At 45.2% G+C, this 23862-nt stretch overlaps 1 protein-coding gene across 1 annotated transcript in view; it reads right to left on the bottom strand.

Annotated features, from left to right (window-relative positions):
• Window positions 1-220: 220 nt before the first annotated feature.
• The window catches only part of LOC139275131 (probable ribonuclease ZC3H12C), a 105614-nt gene continuing 81972 nt past the window's right edge, over window positions 221-23862 (bottom strand). Inside the window, exons 3-6 of the mRNA XM_070892173.1 lie at window positions 15026-15165; window positions 7541-7775; window positions 7273-7379; window positions 221-3962 (exon numbers count right to left, since the gene is read on the bottom strand). Of these exons, the coding sequence (XP_070748274.1) occupies window positions 2581-3962; window positions 7273-7379; window positions 7541-7775; window positions 15026-15165 (1864 nt within the window). The 3' untranslated portion in view covers window positions 221-2580. The remainder of the gene's footprint in view (window positions 3963-7272; window positions 7380-7540; window positions 7776-15025; window positions 15166-23862) is intronic.

Raw genomic sequence — 23862 nt, 5'->3', positions numbered from 1 at the left:
TTTTACCAACAGTAATGTGCATTGTCAGCTGCATTATATTGAAGAAGCTCTTCAACAACCCCAAATATACTTAAGTTTAGAAAGCAGAGATCACAAATGTTTCAAAATATTCTGTTCATATTTTACTTTGTTTTTATTATAAACTTAACCATTAGTTTTTAAGTTTCAAAATATTAATGAATATATATTTTAAATTGTAAAATATAAAACCATACAATTAAATACTACTGTTGCATCTGATAAATTAACCATTTGGCACCAGAAGATATGGCACCTGGGTGGGGAAAGAGGAAAGAGAAGAGAAGTCAATTATTCATGAATTTCATTTCAAAATTCTAATATTGACCCAAACACATAAACTATCAAACTTTTCAACAGATATACTAGATTTTATAGTACCAATACAAACTGGGAGCTTTATAATGGTACTGTAGAATGTGTGCAATTCAAAAATCAACAGCATTGTACTGTAGATGAGGAAGGGAATACTAACAATTACTATTATTGTATACAACAATTTGTTATGGATATGTGCTGAACATGGTTCAGAATATCAGTTATGGCTATAAGCACAATGCCCTGTTAAAAAAGCATTCATACCCAAAGTCTACTTCGTGTGACACACAGTGCCACACAAGTAGTGAAAAGGTTATCCTATTAGGTGTGTTTGGACGTGGTTTTAGGAACCATTTTACCATGTTCCCTGAAATTTGGTAATGTTTCTGCTCAACTTAGTTATGGTATATATGTGCAATACATGGAAATATCCATTCAAATATGCAAGTTTCATCTGCTTTTGATCAGGCCGCAAGAAAGTATGCTACATTCTACCTTAGGAGTAGGAGGGGTGAAAGAAAAAAGAAAAGAGATGAACATAATCCAGTTCCATTAATGGAACAGCATTGATGAGTCTTAAAAAATAGACATTGAAATCTGGAGTTTGGAATTGTATGGCACTGAGTGGATGGAAAAATGTTCATATTTGAAAAAAATTGAAACTCACCATTACACAAGCACCAATATCATGGTAGAGTATTGATTGAATAGGTTGTAATTTTCCAATTTTATTTCCCATCAGTATTTTGCTTACTATTCTTTTTCTTTATTATATAAAAATCTATGCTCACCCTATTAAGTTGAAAACATAATTAAATTCATGGTTATTCTCCACAGTTTACAACCACATCTTTAGCTAACAGGAAAGCCACTTGTTGCAGAGGATAACAATGACAGCAGCTATACCTATAGTTTAAAATTAGTTGAGGTAACAATCCTCCACAGGATGACATCCTATCTCGCAGCCTGGCCATGAAGAGATGAGACTCATTGACAAATCCATCAGATGAACTTAGTCAGTACTAAAACTCAAACCTTAACTACAGGATTATGAAGAAACAGTGAAAAGAAATATGAAATTATTAAACTTTGTTGACATTACAATTGCTCGTTACACTTTGGATATATTTTTTTAAAAACATGGCACTGGACAGACCTGTTTACTGACTATGCAAAAGAGAAACAGATAAACCCAAATATAGGATTTTGCTGTCCAGAAGGTATTTTGTCCAAACTTGGATGTTTGCCAACCAGTGAAAAGCAATAATGCAAAAATTCTGCAAATTGATGGTTAATTTCAAGGATCTGGTAAAATGTTGCCCAAATTGTCCCTAATTACATTTACACAAGTTTGTGTATTTACGGTATTACTAAATATAAATTTAACTGTACTGTAGATTTTATTTTAAAAAGATACAATTTGTATCAACAATGAAAGGTCATTTCTGGCCATTTAGGACTTTGCTCGAACCTGCAATGCACTCAACAGCTAAACAGCTCCTTGTAGGATGAATATGACACTGCAACTGGCAAAACCCATTAAAAATACCAGAAATAACTTTTACTGAAACAAAACAGACAATCTGTTTGTTTCTACTTTAAAAAAGAAATTATGGCAAGATAAATCAGGCCTTCTCATAATACCACAGCCTGGGTGCAATAATAAAAATCAGTACACAATATTTAAAAATGTTTAAACTAAATTAATTTTAAAAAGGTTGCTTTTTATTGCAACCTCAAAACTTAGTACAGTACTATATACATCCTTAAATAATAACTGATCGGTATTTCTGCTCAGCTATTAACAGCCATTCGGTTAAGGTCAGCTGACATTTTGATCATACTATTCAATTAGTGGTACCATCAATACTTTCTCAAAATGCTGAAGGTAAAGTGCTAGAAGCCACTAAATGTATTAGTTTGAGAAAAACATCAGACTTCCTACTGACACCTTCAGGTTAAAGCTGCAATATATTATGGAGACAGTAAACTACATCACCAGTAATTAAATTAAGAAGGTGCTTTAACATATACATTTTATAATGTTTCCTATAGTAAACTGCAGCTTTAAATAACACAATAGTTCTAAAAGGTACTAACAGAAACACACAAAAAAATCCCTTTTGCAGAGGGTACTTCTTTACACGTTATACTCTTATCTCCCTGTTTTGAAGAATCTCACAAATGCGAGCTACCTCAGCATTTGGGCTGAGAAATAAGAACATCAAGATGATGCATTTCAATTCAATAACCCAGTTTTGACTTTTCTGCTAGAATAGCTGCAGCAAGTTGCTGGGCATCAATCATGTGAGGATGCTTTTTCATTACCATCCGCACAAGGTCAGCTGGAAATATGTTGCACAAATTTATGAAGATCTTGTCACGGGCATCCTGAAACCTTTGTGGATTTGGAGGCTCAGGAGGTAGTCCGCTCCATGGCATCCTCCAGGTCTGTTCCCTTTTTTCAGGTAGACTTTGGAATGTAAATTGATCATAACATGGCTGAGCGGGATTGTTAGGTAATGAATATCCTTGTGCGTAACCATAAGCATCCATGCCATAGCCAAGCCTGTTCCAACTGGCAAACGTTTCTTGACCTATATAAGGTTTTCTTTGTCTCATTGGTAGGTTTTCATATAAACGTGAGTCTGAAAAGCTTTCTATCCTTGTGGTTCCTAGTGCTCTTCCCATATGCATGGTCGGTGGATGCTGGGCGTTGTGAGGTACAGAGCGATATTCACTAGGACAACTGGAGCGAGCCCCAATTATTGGATGCTGCAAATGCGATGCCATGCAAGGGACAGAAGTTTTGAGCGGTGGCTTTTGCTCTTCTTGACTGTAACTTTGCACTCTTGTTAGAGTATCATGATAACCATGAAGAAAGGGCTGATGTCGATTATGAAACTGGTGACATTTCAGGTTTTCCTCAAGCACTGTAACTGGAGAACTTGGGTAGGCTCGTTCATTATATCCAACATATGAATCACTGCTACCACAGCTGATACTTCCTTCACTGCTACAATCAGAACCTGCATGGTTTAGTCTGTATTCTTTATCTACAGAAAACCGGTCTGGGCTGTGTACACCAGATAAACCAAGGTTATGATATGGATTCATCATGGAATAATATCCTCCATCAACAGGAGAGTCACATTTTGGGTGCTGGTTATTATAGGATACGTGTGTTCCATGGCTATTGGTCACCAGAATTGGTGGGTACTGTGCTGGCACCCCTTGTTCTTGTGTCAAAAAGTGCATTCCAGAACCTGATACTGCACTACCATGGACTTTTGCAGTTGAAGGATTTGATGCACCAACAAGAGAGGGCACGGATCTGGTTTCCAATCTGGTTTTATTGCCAAGTTTCTCTTCAACTTCATTATAAAGAGGAGTTTGTATACTTGGGTCAGACGGTCTTTTAGGAGCTGTACGTTTGACATCAAACATACCCTCAGTTTTGGTATTAGATGGAACACTGTTGCTCTTCACCAAGCCTCCTTCATTAGTGGTTTTCATTATTGAATTCTTTGCACTAGCACGGAGTTCATCAGCCACAGAACGCTGAGGCTGTGTACCTCGTTCTGGATGGTAGTACTTACATTTATGGCCATAAGTGCACTTTTTTCCTGTTGAAAACACGAAAGTAGGTTTTAAATGACTACTGTGGAACAAAGGAAACATTTAGTTATTCCAATCAAGTGTAAAAAATTGCTAATCTATTATTTAACATATAGAATACCATACTTGAATAAAAGGAAATATTAAACACACTTGGTACAGGTGCAACGAAAGAAAACTTGGAAGTACTTGATGGTGAATCCAAACCAATAATATATCCATGATATATACTAGATAAAGGCCAGAAAATACAAGAAATAATCTAAAATTGAATAATTCAAGTAACAACATGAACTGCGACAGTGAAGCTTCAGTTCATATCAGTCATTTGACTGAGGATTAGATTAATGCCTGGTTAATCGCTACTCTGCATTGCTTCAATTTTATGAGGCTGTCTTATTTTGGTTTAGTCCATTGTGTGACAACATCCCATCAGGGCAGACCCCAATTACATAACAAATAGGAGCAGAAGTAGGCCATTTGGCACCTCAAGACTGCTCCGCCATTTAATAAGATCATGGCTGATCTGATCTTGGGCTCAACTCCACTTCCCTGCCCGCTCCCCATATCCCCTCACTCCCTTATCTACCAATGTGTTCCACGCCTTCAATATAGAAGGACATGTACGCAGACATTAAACGGCCATCATTACTGCAGGTTTAAAATATTCTATACTTCAGTACTGGGGAATTTGGTGTCCAGTGTACATTCAAGTTATTTCTATACATGGATCAAAATACTGATTTTCAACAAAAAACAAACACCGATTGCAGAGTTAGCTGATCGCTGTCTGGGAAGTGGTGGGGTGCTACAACTGGCATCAGCATCCCTCAGCAAGGAAGGCAAGTGTGTCAGGGGAGAGGATAGCCTGGCTCCCATTCCCAATCACTATCCAGTGACACTGGTGGAAAGAAAGACTTGCAATTATATAACTGCTTTTTACGATTTCAGGGTCTCCTAAAGTGCTTTACAGCCAATGAAGTACTTTTGCAGTGTAGTCTGTATTGCAATTCAGGAAATGTGACAGCCAATTTATGCACAGCAAGACCAGATAATCTGTTTTTAGTGATGTTGGTTGAGGGCTAAATAGTGGCCAGGACACTGGAGAGAACTGCCATGGTTCTTCTTCAAAATAGTACCATGGGATCCTTTATGTCAACCTGAGAGGACAGGTGGGGCCTCGATTTATCGTCTCATCCGAAAGACACCACCTCAGACAGTGCAGCACTGCCTCAGTACTTCACAGAGTGCGACCTTGTGTGGGACTTGAACCCAAAGACCTTCTGTCTGAGGCGAGAGTGCTACCAACTGAGCCACGGCTGACACGTGGGGGGAATTTTATCCTAATAAAAGGGGGTTGGTTGGGGGCGTCGTGGTAGTTAAAGTGTTAATGTGAATCCCGACCTCAACCAAGCCGCCCACTTCTGGTTTTAATAGAGGCGGAAGGGCAGCCAATCCACTGCCAGGAAGCAGGTTGTCTATTTAAATATTATAATTAGGCTGGAAGCAGCATCTTCAACCTCAATTTTGTATTTAACTTAAGCTGGTTGGGTTTTGCACATCTCGTGAAACCCGACAGCTAAAGCAAGGAGAGATAAGTGTCCTTGCATTAACTTCCTGGATCCCTACTTAACACCCATCCCCTGAGAACGGAGAACCCCCTCAATGAGGCCTCCAATCAGACCCCCCGCCTCCATGCTCCTTTTCCTCCTCCCCCCCCCAGTGCTGGTCTTGCGATTGCAATATTCTGGACACCCGCCCCCTCCCTCCCCTCCCTCTTTCCCCCCTCCCTTCCCTTCCCTTCCCCCCCCTCCCTTCCCTTCCCCCCCCTTCCCCCCTTCCCCTCCCCCCTTCCTCCTCTCCCTTCCCTTTCCCCCCTCCCCCCTTCCTCCTTTCCCCCCTCCCTCCTCTCCCTTCCCTTTCCCCCCTCTCCCCCTTCCCTTTCCTTTCCCCCCCCTCCCTTCCTTCCCCCCCCAATCTTTTCAGGTCCCCCACCCCAGCTGACCCGGGCCCCCCATGCAATCTTGCCCTCCTTTGCGTGTCCCAGTGCAGGCAATACTCGCCCAGAGCTAGCCTCTCAATCTAGCTGGCTGCGGGTGGGAAACCGAGGCTTCCTATTCAAACCAGGCCCAGACATTAAATTTGGAATATAGTGAAGGAAAAGCTCAGGTTTGGCTGTGATTTCTTTTTTGACTTGTGGGCTAAGTAAAATTGTATGACAGCAGGCACCCATTTTATTCATATGGTGCCTTTAAGACTCATCTCAAATACAAGGGCCCAGAAATCCCGATCGGCTGCTTCCCACGGGCGACCGGGTAAAAAACTTAAAAGATGCACACTTACCTGAAGCAGCTGCGCTCATGCGAGTTCCCAGTCCTGAGGCCTCCACTGACTGCGCGTTGCAGCGTGTGCACGTTAGGGCATGCGCAGGGCTGGAGCTGCAGTCACATGGCTCTAGGCAGCCATTCAGTATGAGAAAGTATGTTCTCATTTATAATAATGGGAACTCTAAGTTGGAGTTCCCATTATGAATGAGAACCCCCCCCCCAAAACAAAATAAAAAATAGAATACACTACATATTTAACATTAATTTAAATTAAAGTTATTTATGTATTAAATATTTATTCCGATTTTTAAAATATGTTTTCTAAATTATGCTTTAAAACAAATTTAACGACGTGGACAGGGTTTTTAAAAATAAAGTGTTTAAATTTTATTTTTTATGTTTCAAGTGTGTTTAAAACTCTTATGTCGGTAAAAGTATGCTATGCGCCTGCTTTTATCAGGTGCAAGAGTTTTCAGGACAATTGCTGGGCAAGATATGGGTAAATACCACAATCTTGCCCATGCAAATCTCCTGGCTGCTGAGATACAGAAGATCTGTCAAGCTGGAGCATTTGCGCACTGAAAACCAGCTTTTGCGATGCCTTCCCGGGTTCGTACACACTCAGCACGGACCCGAGAGGCTGGGATTTCTGCCCCTATATTGAACTGAAATATCTTAATGTGCCTTCAAAGTGGTATTAGTGATTAGTAGCAGTTCTTACACCTCCTTATGTAACAAGATTTACAGTCTTCTTTACAGCCAAGACTCATCACGTCAAAGTGCACTTTTGGTTTGTAATATGTTAGCAAGTCTTCAGGCAGTAGCCAAACTACAAAGAATACATACAAGAAACTTGTACAGCGACCCTGTTTAGTTTGTATTGTGAAGGAATTACACCTCTCTACTTTGGAGAATACTACTGAAATGTTTTGGTGTAGCTGAAATTCGAGTGTAGTATAAACAGGGTTTTTATATTTCAAAATCAATTTACCATATGGACACGGCTGCTTCTTGTGTTCTGGAACAACAGGTCGCTTCCTCAGAAAGTTATCCAAGCTAGGCCCATGGCGACCCAGAGGATCATCAGGTGGCATAAATCTGAAATTAAACAAAATTACATCAATGCTATGCACATCACAATCATCAAGTGATACTACATTAATACCAGCCACTTGATAACATTTTGGATGCCCGCTAACATAATAACTTTTAGATTGCATTGAATGTAAAACACTGTCTTGCAAAATCTGAATACTCACTTGTCATTTACAAAAGAATACATAAGTAATCTCTCATCTATGAATTTTTTCCATTCAGGCTTTTCATTTTGCAAATCCCTGTAGTTATCATTTGATACAATGATACCATCTGACCCGTAAGCCAATTTCACTATGAAGCGATCGTCATAGCAAACCACTCTTCGCCCTTGCACACGACGGGATGGTGTGAAGACGAGGATTTTATCCTTTTCCAACTTGCGCAGGATTTCTTGATCTGTGAAAATAAAATTGTTTTATATGTAATAATTGTTACATCACTATCTAGATTTCTGAAATACTATTTCTAGTTTCAGGGCATAATTTCCAAATTTGATAATCATGAACTTTTGGCATCACTTAGTTTTCCAGGTTTATAGTAAACACATTAACCAACATTCTTTTGCAAAAACACTTGGAAATCAGCTTAGGCTTAGGTATGAGCCAGTAGTTATTTTGGGGGAAAGGGAAGGAAGGGAAGACAAAAAGGAAATTAAAAAAAATGTTTACAGGCTGGATTTAATTTTATAAAAATCAGCCAAGACTTTCCTATATGAATGGAAATGAAGAATGTTAGTAAGTAAGAGTCTGGAGTATGTGAAGGTAGTAAAATATGAGGGATTAAGTAGACATCTCCCATGGTTTATCAAACAGCAGCTTAACCGAGAGGTTACTAAAACAAAAAGAAAAATCCTACAGAGGCTGGAAATTTGAAATCGAAACACAAAATGCTGGAAACACACAGCAGGTCCTGCAGCATCTGTGGAGATAGAAACAGAGTTAACATTTCAGATCATTGACTTTTCATCAGAAGTGTTCTAATGAAAGGTAATCGACCTGAAATGTTAACTAATAAACATAGAAAATAGGTGCGGGAGTAGGCCATTCGGCCCTTCAAGTCTGCACCACCATTCAATAAGATCATCCATACCCCTTGATCCCTTTAGCCGTAAGAGCCATATCTAACTCCCTCTTGCATATATCCAATGAACTGGTATCAACAACTGTCTGCGGTAGGGAATTCCACAGGTTAACAACTCTCAGTGAAGGAGTTTCTCCTCATCTCAGTCCTAAATGGTTTACTCCTTATCCTTAGACTATGTCCCCCTGGTTCTGGACTTCCCCAACATCGGGAACATTCTTCCTGCATCTAATCTGTCCAGTCCCGTCAGAATTTTATATGTTTCTATGAGATCCCCTCTCATTCTTCTAAACTCCAGTGAATACAGGCCCAGTCGATCCAGTCTCTCATATGTCAGTCCTGCCATCCCAGGAATCAGTCTGGTGAACCTTCGCTGCACTCCCTCAATAGCAAGAACGTCCTTCCTCAGATTAGAAGACCAAAACTGAACACAATATTCCAGGTGAGGCCTCACTAAGGCCCTGTACAACTGCAGTAAGACCTCCCTGCTCCTATACTCAAATCCCCTAGCTATGAAGGCCAACATACCATTTGCCGCCTTCACCGCCTGCTGTACTTGCATGCCAACTTTCAATGACTGATGTACCATGACACCCCAGGTCTCGTTGCACCTCCCCTTTTCCTAATCTGCCGCCATTCAGATAATATTCTGCCTTTGTGTTTTTGCCCCCAAAGTGGATAACCTCACATTTATCCACATTATACTGCATCTGCCACTCGCTTGCCCACTCACCTAACCTGTCCAAGTCAACCTGCAGCCTTTTAGCATCCTCCTCACAGCTCACACCGCCACCCAGTTTAGTGTCATCTGCAAACTTGGAGATATTACACTCAATTCCCTCATCCAAATCATTGATGTATATTGTAAATAGCTGGGGTCCCAGCACTGAGCCCTGTGGCACCCCACTAGTCACTGTCTGCCATTCTGAAAAGGACCCGTTTATCCCGACTCTCTGCTTCCTGTTTGCCAACCAGTTCTCGATCCACGTCAGTCCATTACCCCCAATACCATGTGCTTTAATTGTGCACACCAATCTCTTGTGTGGGACTGTGTCAAAAACCTTTTGAAAGTCCAAATACACCACATCCACCGGTTCTCCCTTGTCCACTCTACTAGTTACATCCTCAAAAAATTCTAGAAGATTTGTCAAGCAGGATTTCCCTTTCATAAATCCATGCTGACTTGGACCGATCCTGTCACTGCTTTCCAAATGCGCTGCTATTTCATCTTTAATAATTGATTCCAACATTTTCCCCACTACTGATGTCAGGCTAACAGGTCTATAATTACCCATTTTCTCTCTCCCTCCCTTCTTAAAAAGTGGTGTTACATTAGCTACCTTCCAGTCCATAGGAACCAATCCAGAGTCGATAAGACTGTTGGAAAATGATCACCAATGCATCCACTATTTCTCGGGCCACTTCCTTAAGTACTCTGGGATGCAGACCATCAGGCCCTGGAGATTTAATCGGTCTTCAAACCCCTCAATTTCCCTAACACAATTTCCCGTCTAATAAGGATTTCCTACAGTTCCTCCTTCTCACTAGACCCTCGGTTCCTTAGTATTATTTGTGTCTTCCTTCGTGAAGACAGAACCAAAGTATTTGTTTGACTGCAAAGGACCTATGTTTGTCTTCACTCATCATTTTCTCTTCACATATCTATAGAAGCTTTTGCAGTCAGTTTTTATGTTCTCAGCAAGCTTCCTCTCATACTCTATTTTCCCCCTCCTAATTAAGCCCATTGTCCTCCTCTGCTGTATTATAAAATTCTCCCAGTTCTCAGGATTGCTGCTTTTTCTGGCCAATTTATATGCCTCTTCCTTGGATTTAACACTATCCTTAATTTCCCTCGTTGAGCCACAGTTGAGCCACCTTCCCCATTTTTATCTTTACTCCAGACAGGGATGTACATTTGTTGAAGTTCATCCATGTGATCTTTAAATGTTTGCCATTCTCTTTGTTTCTCTCTCCACGGATGCTGCTTAACCTGCGTGTTTCCAACATTTTCTGTTTTTAACTGGAGATGTTACTGCCTTGCAATACATTATTGTTTATTACTCTTTATAATAGACAATATAACAGTTTCTGAGAATTCTGTGTGTTTGGCTTAGCATTTCCCATATGCCAATGTAGAGGTGAGCACCGATTAGACATTCAGCTTTGACTGAATGTGCATTATGTGATTAAGGCAAAAAAGTTTATTAGTAAGCACTTGGAGAATGCCCGTTCAGAAATTTGTATTGAAATCATAAGAAGTTTTCTAAATCTATCAAAACACCTCACCAACAAACCAGTGTTTGGTTCTTTTCAACCAAAGCAACATGTGCTATGATAAATTGGTCAAGGCTGAATAACGGCCAAACATTCCAAATCAGTGTTAAAAGGAAGGTGGAAGCAGGTGAATTTACAGTTCTTGAATCCAAGGAGTCGCTCTAAACAGGACAACAGGCTGACATAATTGCTGCCCATCTGTGCTAATAAGTAGGGTATCCTCTTATCAGCCTTATGCATCTGTTTTGGCAGCAGCAAGGACACGGAAAGAATAAATGATGACAGACAGTTGCATTGAGGATTTTTTTGTGTGTTCTGAAGTTAAGAAGGATGTTTAGACTTAGAAAATAAATAGGAAGACTTGCATACTTGGGTTCAGAAGGAAGCACAAAAATGTTGCAGAGGCAATCAGAAAAAATACTTGAGCCAATAGATCTAAAATATAAAAAAAGGTTGACAGAGCAGATATTGAGTTGAAAGGCATGGGCAGTATCTGGGAATCCTGTGCTAAGCTCTCAGTCAGACTTAAACATCCAAAGCCAAGGCTCAAGATCAAATCTTATTATCTCTCAGCAGATGGCATACACTAAATTTTAAGAGCCTCAATACTTTACATGGATATATTGAAGTACTAACTTACATGCATCAAATATCACTAAACAACTGAAAGTGTATATAAACCAAGTGTTTGGTAATCCTAATTTAGAAGATATCTGAAAAACAAGTTGGAACCCAACGTACCTATTTTATATTGGGGTAGAGGGGGTGGGGGGAGGAGGATGGGGGGGTGGGGCGAGGAGGGGGTGGAGTGAGAAGGAAGGGTGGGGTGAGAAGGGTGGGAGGGGAGGGGGGTGAGAAGGGAGGGGGGGGTGAGAAGAGGAGGGGAGGAGGCGTGAGGAGGGGGGTGAGAAGGGAGGGGGGGCGGGGTCAGGTGAGATGGGGGGGCGGGGTGAGGTGAGGAGGGGGGAGGTGGGGTGAGGGGGAGGAAAGGGAAGTGGGGGGAGAGGAGGGGGTGGGGAGAGGAGGGGGTGGGGAGAGGAGGGGGTGGGGAGAGAAGGAAGGGTGGGGTGAGAAGGGTGGGAGGGGAGGGGAGGGGGGTGAGAAGGGAGGGGGGGGAGGGGAGGGGGGTGAGAAGGGAGGGGGGTGAGAAGAGGAGGGGAGGGGGCGTGAGGAGGGGAGGGGAAGTGAGGAGGGGGGTGAGAAGGGAGGGGGGCGGGGTGAGGTGAGATGGGGGGGGGGGGGAAGAGGGGGTGGGGGGAGGGGTGAGAAGGAAGGGGGTGGGGTGAGAAGGAAGGAGGGGGGGTGAGAAGGAAGGAGGGGAGGTGAGAAGGAAGGGAGGGGGGAGTGTGAGAGGGGGGGGTGAGAAGGGAGGGGGGGTGAGAAGGGAGGGGGGGTGAGAAGGGAGGGGGGGTGAGAAGGGAGGGGGAGAGTGAGAAGGGCGGGGGGGGGGGTGAGAAGGGAGGGGGGGGGTGAGAAGGGAGGGGGGGGTGAGAAGGGAGGGGGGGGTGAGAAGGGAGGGGGGGGGGCGAGGTGAGGAGGGGGGGCGGGGCGAGGTGAGGAGGGGGGGCGGGGCGAGGTGAGGAGGGGGGGCGGGGCGAGGTGAGGAGGGGGGGCGGGGCGAGGTGAGGAGGGGGGGCGGGGCGAGGTGAGGAGGGGGGGCGGGGCGAGGTGAGGAGGGGGGGCGGGGCGAGGTGAGGAGGGGGGGCGGGGCGAGGTGAGGAGGGGGGGCGGGGCGAGGTGAGGAGGGGGGGCGGGGCGAGGTGAGGAGGGGGGGCGGGGCGAGGTGAGGAGGGGGGGCGGGGCGAGGTGAGGAGGGGGGGCGGGGCGAGGTGAGGAGGGGGGGCGGGGCGAGGTGAGGAGGGGGTGCGGGGCGAGGTGAGGAGGGGGTGCGGGGCGAGGTGAGGAGGGGGGGCGGGGCGAGGTGAGGAGGGGGGGCGGGGCGAGGTGAGGAGGGGGGGCGGGGCGAGGTGAGGAGGGGGGGCGGGGCGAGGTGAGGAGGGGGGGCGGGGCGAGGTGAGGAGGGGGGGCGGGGCGAGGTGAGGAGGGGGGGGGCGAGGTGTGGAGGGGGGGCGGGGCGAGGTGAGGAGGGGGGGCGGGGCGAGGTGAGGAGGGGGGGCGGGGCGAGGTGAGGAGGGGGGGAGGTGAGGAGGGAGGGGGGGAGGTGAGGAGGGAGGGGGGTGAGAAGGGAGGGGGGGTGAGAAGGGAGGAGGGGGGTGAGAAGGGAGGGGGGGGTGAGAAGGGAGGGGGGGGTGAGAAGGGAGGGGGGGGTGAGAAGGGAGGGGGGGGGTGAGAAGGGAGGGGGGGGTGAGAAGGGAGGGGGGGTGAGAAGGGAGGGGGGGGTGAGAAGGGAGGGGGGGGTGAGAAGGGAGGGGGGGGTGAGAAGGGAGGGGGGGGTGAGAAGGGAGGGGGGGGTGAGAAGGGAGGGGGGGGGTGAGAAGGGAGGGGGGGGTGAGAAGGGAGGGGGGGGTGAGAAGGGAGGGGGGGGGTGAGAAGGGAGGGGGGGGTGAGAAGGGAGGGGGGGGTGAGAAGGGAGGGGGGGGTGAGAAGGGAGGGGGGGGTGAGAAGGGAGGGGGGGGTGAGAAGGGAGGGGGGGGTGAGAAGGGAGGGGGGGGTGAGAAGGGAGGGGGGGGTGAGAAGGGAGGGGGGGGTGAGAAGGGAGGGGGGGTGAGAAGGAAGAGGGGGAGAGAAGAAGAGGGGAGAGAAGAAGAGGGGGAGAGAAGGGAAGGAGGGGAGGATTAGAAGGGAGGGGGGAGAGAGGGAGGGGGGGGGAGAGAAGGGAAGGAGGGGGGGAAGAAGAGGGGGGGAAGAAGAAGAGGGGGAGAGAAGGGAGGGAGGGGAGGATTAGAATGGAGGGGGGGAGAGAAGGGAAGGAGGGGGGGAGAGAAGGGAAGGAGGGGGGGGTGAGAAGGAAGGGAGGGAAGGGGGGGGTGAGAAGGGAGGGAGGGAAGGGGGGGTGAGAAGGGAGGGAGGGAGGGAAGGGTGGGGTGAGAAGGGAGGGAGGGAGGGAAGGGTGGGGTGAGAAGGGAGGGAGGGAGGAAGGGTGGGGTGAGAAGGGAGGGAGGGAGGGAAGGGTGGGGTGAGAAGGGAGGGAGGGAAGGAAGGGGGGGTAAGAAAGGAGGGAGGGAGGGAAGGGGGGGGTGGGGGAAGAGAGAGGGCGGGAGAGAGAGGGCGGGGGGGGAAAAGAGAGAGAGAGAGAGAGAGAGAGAGAGAAAGGAGAGGGAGGCGGGCCGGGCCCAAGACTTCGAGCTTAGACTTACCGGATTGACAGGTCGGTGGCGTCGGGGTCCAGGGGGAATGTGGGTCGGGGCGGAGGGGGTGGGGGGGGGTGGTCGGTCGGTCGGGGGGGCGAGGGCGGAGATCGGTCGGGGGCGGGCGGAGGTCGGTCGGTCGGGGAGGGACGGTCGGGAGCGGGGGAAGAGGAGGTTGGGTCGGGGTGGGGAGCGTGAGTCAAGTCGGGTCGGGTCGGGTCCGGTCCGGAGGAAGCAGGAGCTGGGCGTGGGAGGCAACCTTATGCACGCAGCCCCAGTTAGGCCATTCGGCCAGGGCTAGAGGCTGCGTGCTTCGGGCCCCTCCCACACAGTTTTGGGCACCTGGAGCTACTGCACATGTGTGCCCACTGTAGTGCGCATGTGCAGAGGTCCCGGCACTGTTTTCAGCGCAGGGACCTGGCTCCGCCCCCTACAGCTCGTGCTGCGCCGCGCCGAGGGCCAGCAGCGAGCCGGAGAATCTGGAAGTATTTTTTAGGCGCACTTTGTGGCGCGAAAAATGGGCGTCCAGATCGGGACTGCGCTGTTCTAGGCGCGGCCCAAAACTTGGGCCCCTTATGAGTTGAGATTTTATAGGTAGGGTTCCCTAATCTATCAACAGCAAAGTATCTTGAGGAGCACTAACTATTTTACAATCTTCTGGAAAGCTGCAGATGTGTAGATATAATCAACATTATTATTTACCCTTTGCAATATTCAAAAAGGGAAACACAACTCAGTTAACACAGATTGGCTGTATTATCTTTTATAGGAAGATCACGGATGTGCTCTATTCCATAGCCTTGCAACAGAGCAATAAAATGCTGGAAATTAATCATTTTTTAAAAAATCCACTTTTTCAAGATTTTGTCTCACTGCATTACAACACAAACTCAAAAGAATTAAATTTATATAAAAAAGGTTCTTTAAACTTTAGGTCTAAAAAATTTGAAACTGGGGTCTATTCCGGTCCATCAACAGTAACAACTCTGGCAATGTTTAATTTATGTACCAATCCAAATCAACTGAGTAATTGCTACAGGTTACCCGTGATGAGGGCATCAGGTCTTGATTGTTCCTTCCTCCAGGCAGGCACAAACACAGTAATATCTTTATGGCCCCTTTCCAAAAACCAGTCCACTGCTAACTTAATCCCTCGACAGGAGAACACTTCCTTGTTGCCATGACTGTAAGAAATAAAAACATCTTAAATCCATATATTCAATGGGATTATTGTTCCCAGTTAATACTCCTATAAATAAAAATCAGCAAACAGGGGTAATACAAGTAAAATTGATTTATTAAAAAAATTTGCCAAAAAGCATCCTTGCATCGTCAAACCTTTTGAGCATAGAAGATAAATAAAGCATAGATAAAGCAACAAGCTTCATCGTGGAATTTAGTTTTAAGTTATGAAGACAGGCTTAAACAATTGGTGAAAAGTTGATTGTTCAAGGAGAGAAAGAAAGCCCAAACAACCAAAGAAAAGAAAAGGAAGCCCAAGAAAGAAAGGAAGACAAAGACAGGCATCCCAAGACAGGCAGCCCAAGAGAAGGAGAGAGAAAGAGGAGAAAGGAGAAAAAGGGAAAAATGAAAGAGAGAGACTTGCATTTATATAGCGCATTTCACAACCACCGGATGTCTCAAAGCGCTTTACAGTCAATGAGAGGACAAAAGTGAGTGAAAAATCATAAAAACTACAGCATAGAAAGTGGCCATTTGACTTCTTGCACCTGTGCCAGTCCTTGCTCTTCAAATCAACTAATCTAATCCCATATCCCCTACCCTTTCTCTATTCTTTTATATTCCAACTCTCCTTTAACATCTGTCTCAATAGCCATAGTAAAGCATATTCTAATAACACTGTAAAAACATTTCTAACATCACCCATCATTTTTCCAGTGATAATCAGGAGTCCATGCCCCAGTTACTGATTCAACAACCAGTCGAAACGATCATTCGCTATTTATCCTCTCAATACTTTCCATAATCTTGAAAACCTTCTGCGCTTAACCTTTCGGTTCCAGTGGAAAAGACCCAACTTCTTTGAAGATCATATTCATAACTTCTCATTGCTGATATTATTCCAGTGAATCTTAATTGCATCCTTTTCATGGCTCAAATATCCTTCCCGTAACAGGGTGCCCAGAATCAGATGCAATACTGAAACAGTGGCCTAACCAATGCCTTGTACAAATTTACTACCTTTTCCTATTATGACCCAATACATAAAACCCAGAAATCCATGACCTTTTAAAAATGATCTTAAAGGATTTCTGGCAGATGGTTGGAAGCAGGTAGTCGTATCCAACATGGTTCAATTCTGGGGCCACTTCTGTTCACTAAGTATATCAATGATTTGAATATAGGCCTAGAGTGTGTGGTGTTGAAATTTGCAGATAATACTAATACAAGACCAAGAGGAAGCTACAAAGGGATATTGATGAGGAGCGAATGGGCTAGAAAGTGGCAGAGGGAATGCAAGGTCAGTAAGTCTGAGATGATTTTCGTAAAAAAAATAACAGCAGTAATTATACTCTGAATGGGAGTAGACCCTGCGCTATGGAATAGCAGTGGATTTGGAAGTTCCAGTTCACAGGACATTAAGGCAGTACCACAGGCTGTAAAAAAAATTGCTAATTGAATTCAAGGTTATCACAAGAGGTATAGAATATAAAAGAAGAGAGGTAATAATGTCCTTATTAGACTTCAATTAGAGTGCTGCATGTAGTATTGAGGCACAGGAGGGTACAGAGCAGATTCACCAAGATGCTGCCTACTACGAGGAAATACAAATACAAAGAGTTCAAAAATAGTGTCTTTTTACCCATTAGAACAATGCAGATTATGGGCAGATACAGTAGAAACACTTAAAATGATGAAAGGATGGTACAAGGTTGATAGAAAGAGACCATCCAGTAGTTAATGGATCCAGAACAAGGGGCCGATTAAATGCAAGAGATTCAGAACAGAGAGCAAAAAAAACTTCTTTATGCAAAGTTGCGAGGCTTTGGAATTCATTTCCAGGGTTAGTGGTTTAGGCAGAAATTGTCAACATTCAAGATCAGATTGGATAGGTGGATGATGAGAAAGGGATGAAGGAATATGGGAACAGATTAGGCAAATGAGATTAGGATTATTTCCCGCTGTGGAGGGTAAACACCGATGCAGATTTATTGGGCTGAATGGCCTGTTTCTATGCATCTTCCCGTCTATTTATCATTTGCTTCTTTTTAAACCCAATTTGATCCATCGAATCCCTTTTTCTCTTAGTAGCAATGTATTTAACCTGCACTTTATTCATCTCGTATTTAAAGAACGCATTAGTCAGCTGATTCATCTGCCATTTCTTCCAACCAATGAAATTAATTCAAGCTAGTTCCTCTTTAATGGAACCTAATTAGGTTATTGTCACAATTTCTCAATTGTTCTCCGACTTTAAGGTTGCTGACCCGTCTTGTTACATTACCCAAATTTAGATCTAATGCCTAATCCTTCCCTGTTGTACATGCAATGTATTAACTTTTATGTTGATGCTCAGATAAGAGTACAAAGTTACTTGTCCTAGTTGCATTTTAGAAACTACTCCACAAACTCATCTTATCCCAATCTACCTCAGGACAATTAAAATGGCCATAACTACAACTCTTACTACTGCCAACCTCTATAAATTGCTTACAAATCTCATACTCAATTTATTTCCCACTGTTCAGTGGATTATAATGCAATCTTAATAATGGCAACAGATCCCTTATTAACTCAACCTAGACAAGACTATGGGCTCAATTTTCGCCACCAGTGGGTGCCGTTTTTTTGGCGTACGCTGATTTTTTTTTGAACAATCTTGATTTTGCAACTTTCCTCAAAGTTTGTACGCTGGCGGCAACTGTCAGCACCAGATTTTTTGTACAGCAGATTTTTTGGCGCAGGTCTGGGTGAAAACTGATTTCCGCACCATTTAAGTGATTTTTCCCGACAATCGATTTTGATTTATTTATTTATTTATTTATTTATTTTAAAAGACGGTGCAGAGTGGCCTTAAGTACCGATCAGAAAAATCCTACGTTAAGTTACGGAAATCGTCGCTCAGGTCTGTATCGGAGCTGTTTCTTTGCAGTTTAGAAGATAGTTTATAATGATCATGTTTAGTACGTTCCTTGCTTCTCTTTACATTAAAGATTACTTATTCTGGTGTTTGGGCCCTGCTCCTGCTGCAAACCCGGTCCGAATGGCCCCTTTCCCCCTGCTGCAACCTCGGACCAAATGCCCCACCCCCCTGCAACCCCGGGCCAATTGGCCCTCCGCTCCTGGTGCAACCCCGGGCCGATTGGCCACCCCCCTCCTGGTCCCGAATGAACCCCGGGCCAATTGGCCCCCCACCCCACTTCAACCCTAGGCCGATTGGCCCCCACCCCACCCCCCCAGTCCTGCTACAGTCCCCGGCAATCTCTCCCCCACCCCATCCCCGTAAGCCCTGGCTGTGGAACTAACTCGCAGGTAGGTGGAGCTTCAGCCCTCTGTGTCTCTCGTTAAACCCTGGCAACCTCAACTTTTGGCGCAGACTTGAAGCTCCACCCCCAGATTTAACTTCAGGTACTGCAGCACCAAAATGAAATGTTACTTTCGTGAAAGTTCCAACTTTTTTTTTTATCTCAGCGCAATCGGGCACAAAAAATCGTCTTAATCTTCCTGGGCGCCAAAAATCAGCAGAGGAAAATTGAACCCTATATCTGAACACCATCAATAAAAACATTATTTCATATATCACATATAAACACTGCAACCCTGACCTTTATATGCCCAGTATTATTTGCCCTACATTTTTCTTTCCATGACCATTCATAATCTTTCCTATCTGCCCTACTATTGTAAAACATTTCCCCCTTTTTATACCTATTTTTCATCTTGTTCCCCAATCTTATCCCTCATTCCTGCTCTATTTATCCATTGCGAGCACATTGGTACCGGTTCAGAAGCCCAAACTGTACGTAGAGCTTCCCTGTCTCAGATCCCATCGCCATAATAATCTAAAATCTTCCCCTCTGCACCATCTCCCACATTATGTTTTGATGCATTTAATCTGCTTCTCCCAAAATGGCCGAGCACGAGGCATTGGAAATATTCCTAAAATCATTACACAGAATTACATAGCGACAGTTGAAGTGCTGATTTTAAATCCAACACTCAATCTCTCAAACTCCTTTTCCAAGGCTTCCATCCTGCTCTTTAAATCATTGGTTCCAACCACACCTTTCCAGAATTTTCTCCATCCAGTTATCTCCCTTACCTTTGCAACTGGAAGGCAACAGCTCATAAGTGACTCCTGGCCACAACTATATCTATTTGCTTTCCCCGCATCCACCTCCCACCCACCAATCACTAGCATATTGCAAGTGCAGCTGAAAAGAATGACAGTAAATAAAAGTGCAAAATAGAATCTTTAATTAATTTTACCAAAAAAAATCAAATTATACAGCTAGCAGTAAGGGCCACTTTCAGCACAAAATGAATTCGCCTCTTCACGAGTAGACTGTGGTCTAGAGCAGGTGTGCAATCCCAATCAAAGCTGCCTGTATCCCACCTCGCACCAAGAGATTGATGTGCAAAGTTAGAGCACATGGGATTGGGGGTAGTGTGCTGACATGGATTGAGAACTGGTTGTCAGACAGGAAGCAAAGAGTAGGAGTAAATGGGTACTTTTCAGAATGGCAGGCAGTGACTAGTGGGGTACCGCAAGGTTCTGTGCTGGGGCCCCAGCTGTTTACACTGTACATTAATGATTTAGATGAGGGGATTAAATGTAGTATCTCCAAATTTGCGGATGACACTAAGTTGGGTGGCAGTGTGACCTGCGAGGAGGATGCTGTGAGGCTGCAGAGCGACTTGGATAGGTTAGGTGAGTGGGCAAATGCATGGCAGATGAAGTATAATGTGGATAAATGTGAGGTTATCCACTTTGGTGGTAAAAACAGAGAGACAGACTATTATCTGAATGGTGACAGATTAGGAAAAGGGGAGGTGCAAAGAGACCTGGGTGTCATGGTACATCAGTCATTGAAGGTTGACATGCAGGTGTAGCAGGCGGTTAAGAAAGCAAATGGCATGTTGGCCTTCATAGCGAGGGGATTTGAGTACAGGGGCAGGGTGGTGTTGCTACAGTTGTACAGGGCATTGGTGAGGCCACACCTGGAGTATTGTGTACAGTTTTGGTCTCCTAACCTGAGGAAGGACATTCTTGTTATTGAGGGAGTGCAGCGAAGGTTCACCAGACTGATTCCCGGGATGGCGGGACTGACCTATCAAGAAAGACTGGATCAACTGGGCTTGTATTCACTGGAGTTCAGAAGAATGAGAGGGGACCTCATAGAAACATTTAAAATTCTGACGGGGTTAGACAGGTTAGATGCAGGAAGAATGTTCCCAATGTTGGGGAAGTCCAGAACCAGAGGTCACAGTCTAAGGATAAGGGGTAAGCCATTTAGGACCGAGATGCGGAGGAACTTCTTCACCCAGAGAGTGGTGAACCTGTGGAATTCTCTACCACAGAAAGTTGTTGAGGCCAATTCACTAAATATATTCAAAAAGGAGTTAGATGAGGTCCTTACTACTAGGGGGAATCAAGGGGTATGGTGAGAAAGCAGGAATGGGGTACTGAAGTTGAATGTTCAGCCATGAACTCATTGAATGGCGGTGCAGGCTAGAAGGGCCGAATGGCCTACTCCTGCATCTATTTTCTATGTTTCTATGTTTCTAAGTCCCATTCACCCATGACCCCTGTACTTGCTGAGAAACACTGGCTCCCAGTCCGGCAATGCCTCAATTTAAAAATTCTTATCTTAGATTTCAAATCTCTCCGTGGCCTCATCCCCCCAGTACTACGATTTTCCGAGATCTTTGCGTTCCAATTCTTGTCTCTTGCGCATCCCCGATTTTCATCACTCCATTAGCAGCTGTGCCTTCAACTGTCTTATGCCCTAAGCTCTGGAATTCCCTCCTTAAACATCTCACCTCTCCCCTTCTTTAAACCCTACCTTCTTGCCCTGTTCCAATATTTCTATGTGGCTTGGTGTCGAAATGTGTTTGATCACCCCCATGTGAAGCGCCTTGGGACATTTTACCATATTAAAAGGAGTGATGCAAGTTGTTGTTTAACTGCTAAAGTGGAGCGGTGTTAAAACGGGTCAGTCTTTTTAATGGCTCTGCTGAGGTACTCTGTGGGAAAGGGTTCTACTTAGGATTCTGACATCCCACCCCCCAAAAGTCTATATTTTGATGATCATATTCTGCTGCTGTCCATTCCTCTGAAAACCACAAATGAGTGGCCTTCATTATTTCTATGTTGCATTATTAGGTATTTAATTTTCTCTTTTGCATTTAAAAAATCCAGGATACATAGAAAGGTAGTAGAAAACATGTTATGAAGAGGTGGAAGTGGGGTTTCCTGTAGTGGGGAGGGTTTAAGGGTTGTTGGTCTTGAGTAGCATTGGGGCAAGGTTCTGAGATATGCTAAGGGCAAGTTGGGAGTTTTAGGATTACTGGAGAGGTAGAATGAATATTGGTTTACTGGGTGATTCCTGGGGTCTGTTAGTCATGGGGAAAGGTCCCAGGGTAATACAGTACTTTGGCAGGGTGGTGGTCTTAGGGTATAGAAGCAATAGATAGATAGAGATGCCAGGACCCATCAGCACAGACGAGGGGGTGATGATGAGACAGAACTCCAGGATGTGACAACACTGGTTTTAAGCTTAAAATCCAGAGTTATCATATTTGCTGACAGACAGAAGTACTCTCACAGTCAAGCAATAGTGAGAAAATCCTACTGACATATAGTGGAAAATTGTGAATACTGCAGATTGTAGAATCTTTTTGAAGCTAACATAGTGATTGGTCAAAAAAATATTTCAAGACTAGGTTGGACAGTAGCCGAGGCCCTGAAGTAAGAACTTCAACGATGGTATTAAAAGACATGAAAAACAAATGTGTGTGTAAAGTTAAACATATCGTTATTGTGAAATAGTTCAATCTTGAATGTTTTTATTTTGATAAAACCTTATTTTGCACATTAGACTTTTTAGTTACTATGGACAAAAAGGCAGCAACAAAATAGCTGGAATTATTTTCGGGTGGTTTCATTCTGGGCCCAAGTTTCAGGTGTAGTTGGAGCAACTAGTTTAGTTTGGAGTATCTTAGAAATTGCAATTCTCGGCATTTAGTTTGCTCCAGTTCTAGTGAGTTAGTTTAGTTTCGTTTTAGTTCAGTTTTTTTTTCCCAAAAGGGGGTGTGTCCAGCCACTTAGGCCTGTTTTGCAAGAAGTTTAGGCAGCGAAAACTTACACCAAACTAACTTAGAATGGAGTAAGTGTCGACTTTTGTAAGTTCTGAAAAACCTTATCTAGAGCTAAATTCAGTGCAGGCACAGGCAGAGACCGGGTTTGGGGGGGGAGCATTTAAAGCACGAAACAAAGCAGTACATTTAAAGCACCAAGCACTAAACGAAGCGCAAAAAGTAATAAGCAAATAATTAATTAAAAATAGAAGGAACCCTGCACCTAAAGCACCAAGACCAAAGTAATAAGCAACCAATCAATAATAAAAAATAGAAGACCTACCTATGGGGTCAAGTTTTGGCCACCCGTTAGAACGGCGCACATCGGAGAGGCCCACCTAATTTATAGAACCAAAATTGTGCCAAATACTTACCTCGCGATTCTCAGATAGCTGTAGGCCCAATTCCACCTCGGCGCCGCACAGCAGGAGCTGCTGGGGGCGGAGCTACAGCCCTGCGCCAAAAACAGTGCCAGCAGCTGCACACATGCGCAGTATCTGCCGGCGTCTTGTCGCCGGGGCGACGACCCTATCCTAGGCCGAAGGGACGTCGCCCCTATCCCCGGTCAAGTGGCCTGCGCATCTTACCTCGGCGGTGGGGCTCGCCCGCTCGGCCTCTCGCTGGGGACGGGCCCCGCCTGAAGAACTCCTGGCAGCCGGTGTCGTCGTTGTAGTCAGCGAGGCCCGTCCGCCCGCATCTCGCTGGGGCGGGCCCCACCTGAAGAGACGTCGGCAGCCCAGCATCGGCTGCATGCGGGCCCCGCCCGAAGTCCTCGGCGGGGCCCGGCTTCCTCGACGTCGACGGGGCCCGCCCGCCCGGCATCTCGCTAGGGCGGGCCCCGCCCGAAGAGTCGGCGGCGTCGGCAGCCCGGCATCGTGCGGGGGGGCGGCTTCTTCGTCGTCTCTCTCTTTCCCCCCCCCCACCACGTTCCTCTCTTCTCCTCCTCCCTCCCACCCAACCCATCTTCTCCCTGCACCCCCCCCACCATCATCTTCTTCTCCTCCCTCCCTCTCCTCCTCCTCCCCCCCCCCCAACCCATCATCTCTTCTCTCCTCCTTCTCTTCCCCCATCTTTTTCTCTTTCCCCCCCCCCCCCCCACTCTTCTCCCTGGTGCTGCAGGTGAGTAGAAATAATTTTTTATTTATTGAGTGATGTTTAATTTTTTTTTTTAATATTTTTTTTAAAAACTTATTTGGATTGATTTATTGGTTTATTTATTGATTTATTTATCATTTATTATTGATGGTGGCTCTTTATTTGTAAATGTGAAGTGTTTAATGTTTGTAAACCCCCCTTCCCCCATCTCTCATTCCCTACGCCTGATTTCTAAGTGTAGGCAAGGTTTTTCTGAGCCTACAAAAATCTACACTTACTCCATTCTAAGTTAGTTTTGAGTAAGTTTTTGCTGCCTAAACTTGCGTAAATAGCCGGACACGCCCCCTTTTGAAAAAAAAATCTGTTCTAAAATGAAACTGTTCTAACTTACTAGAACTGGAGCAAACTAAAGGCCGAGAATTGCAATTTCTAAGATGCTCCATTCTAAACTAGTTGCTCCAAAA

The sequence above is a fragment of the Pristiophorus japonicus genome, chromosome 10, assembly GCF_044704955.1.
Source record: "Pristiophorus japonicus isolate sPriJap1 chromosome 10, sPriJap1.hap1, whole genome shotgun sequence".
Taxonomy (NCBI): domain Eukaryota; kingdom Metazoa; phylum Chordata; class Chondrichthyes; family Pristiophoridae; genus Pristiophorus; species Pristiophorus japonicus.
The sequence above is the reverse complement of the archived record's forward strand: the minus strand, read 5'-3'. Positions and strand labels throughout refer to the sequence as shown.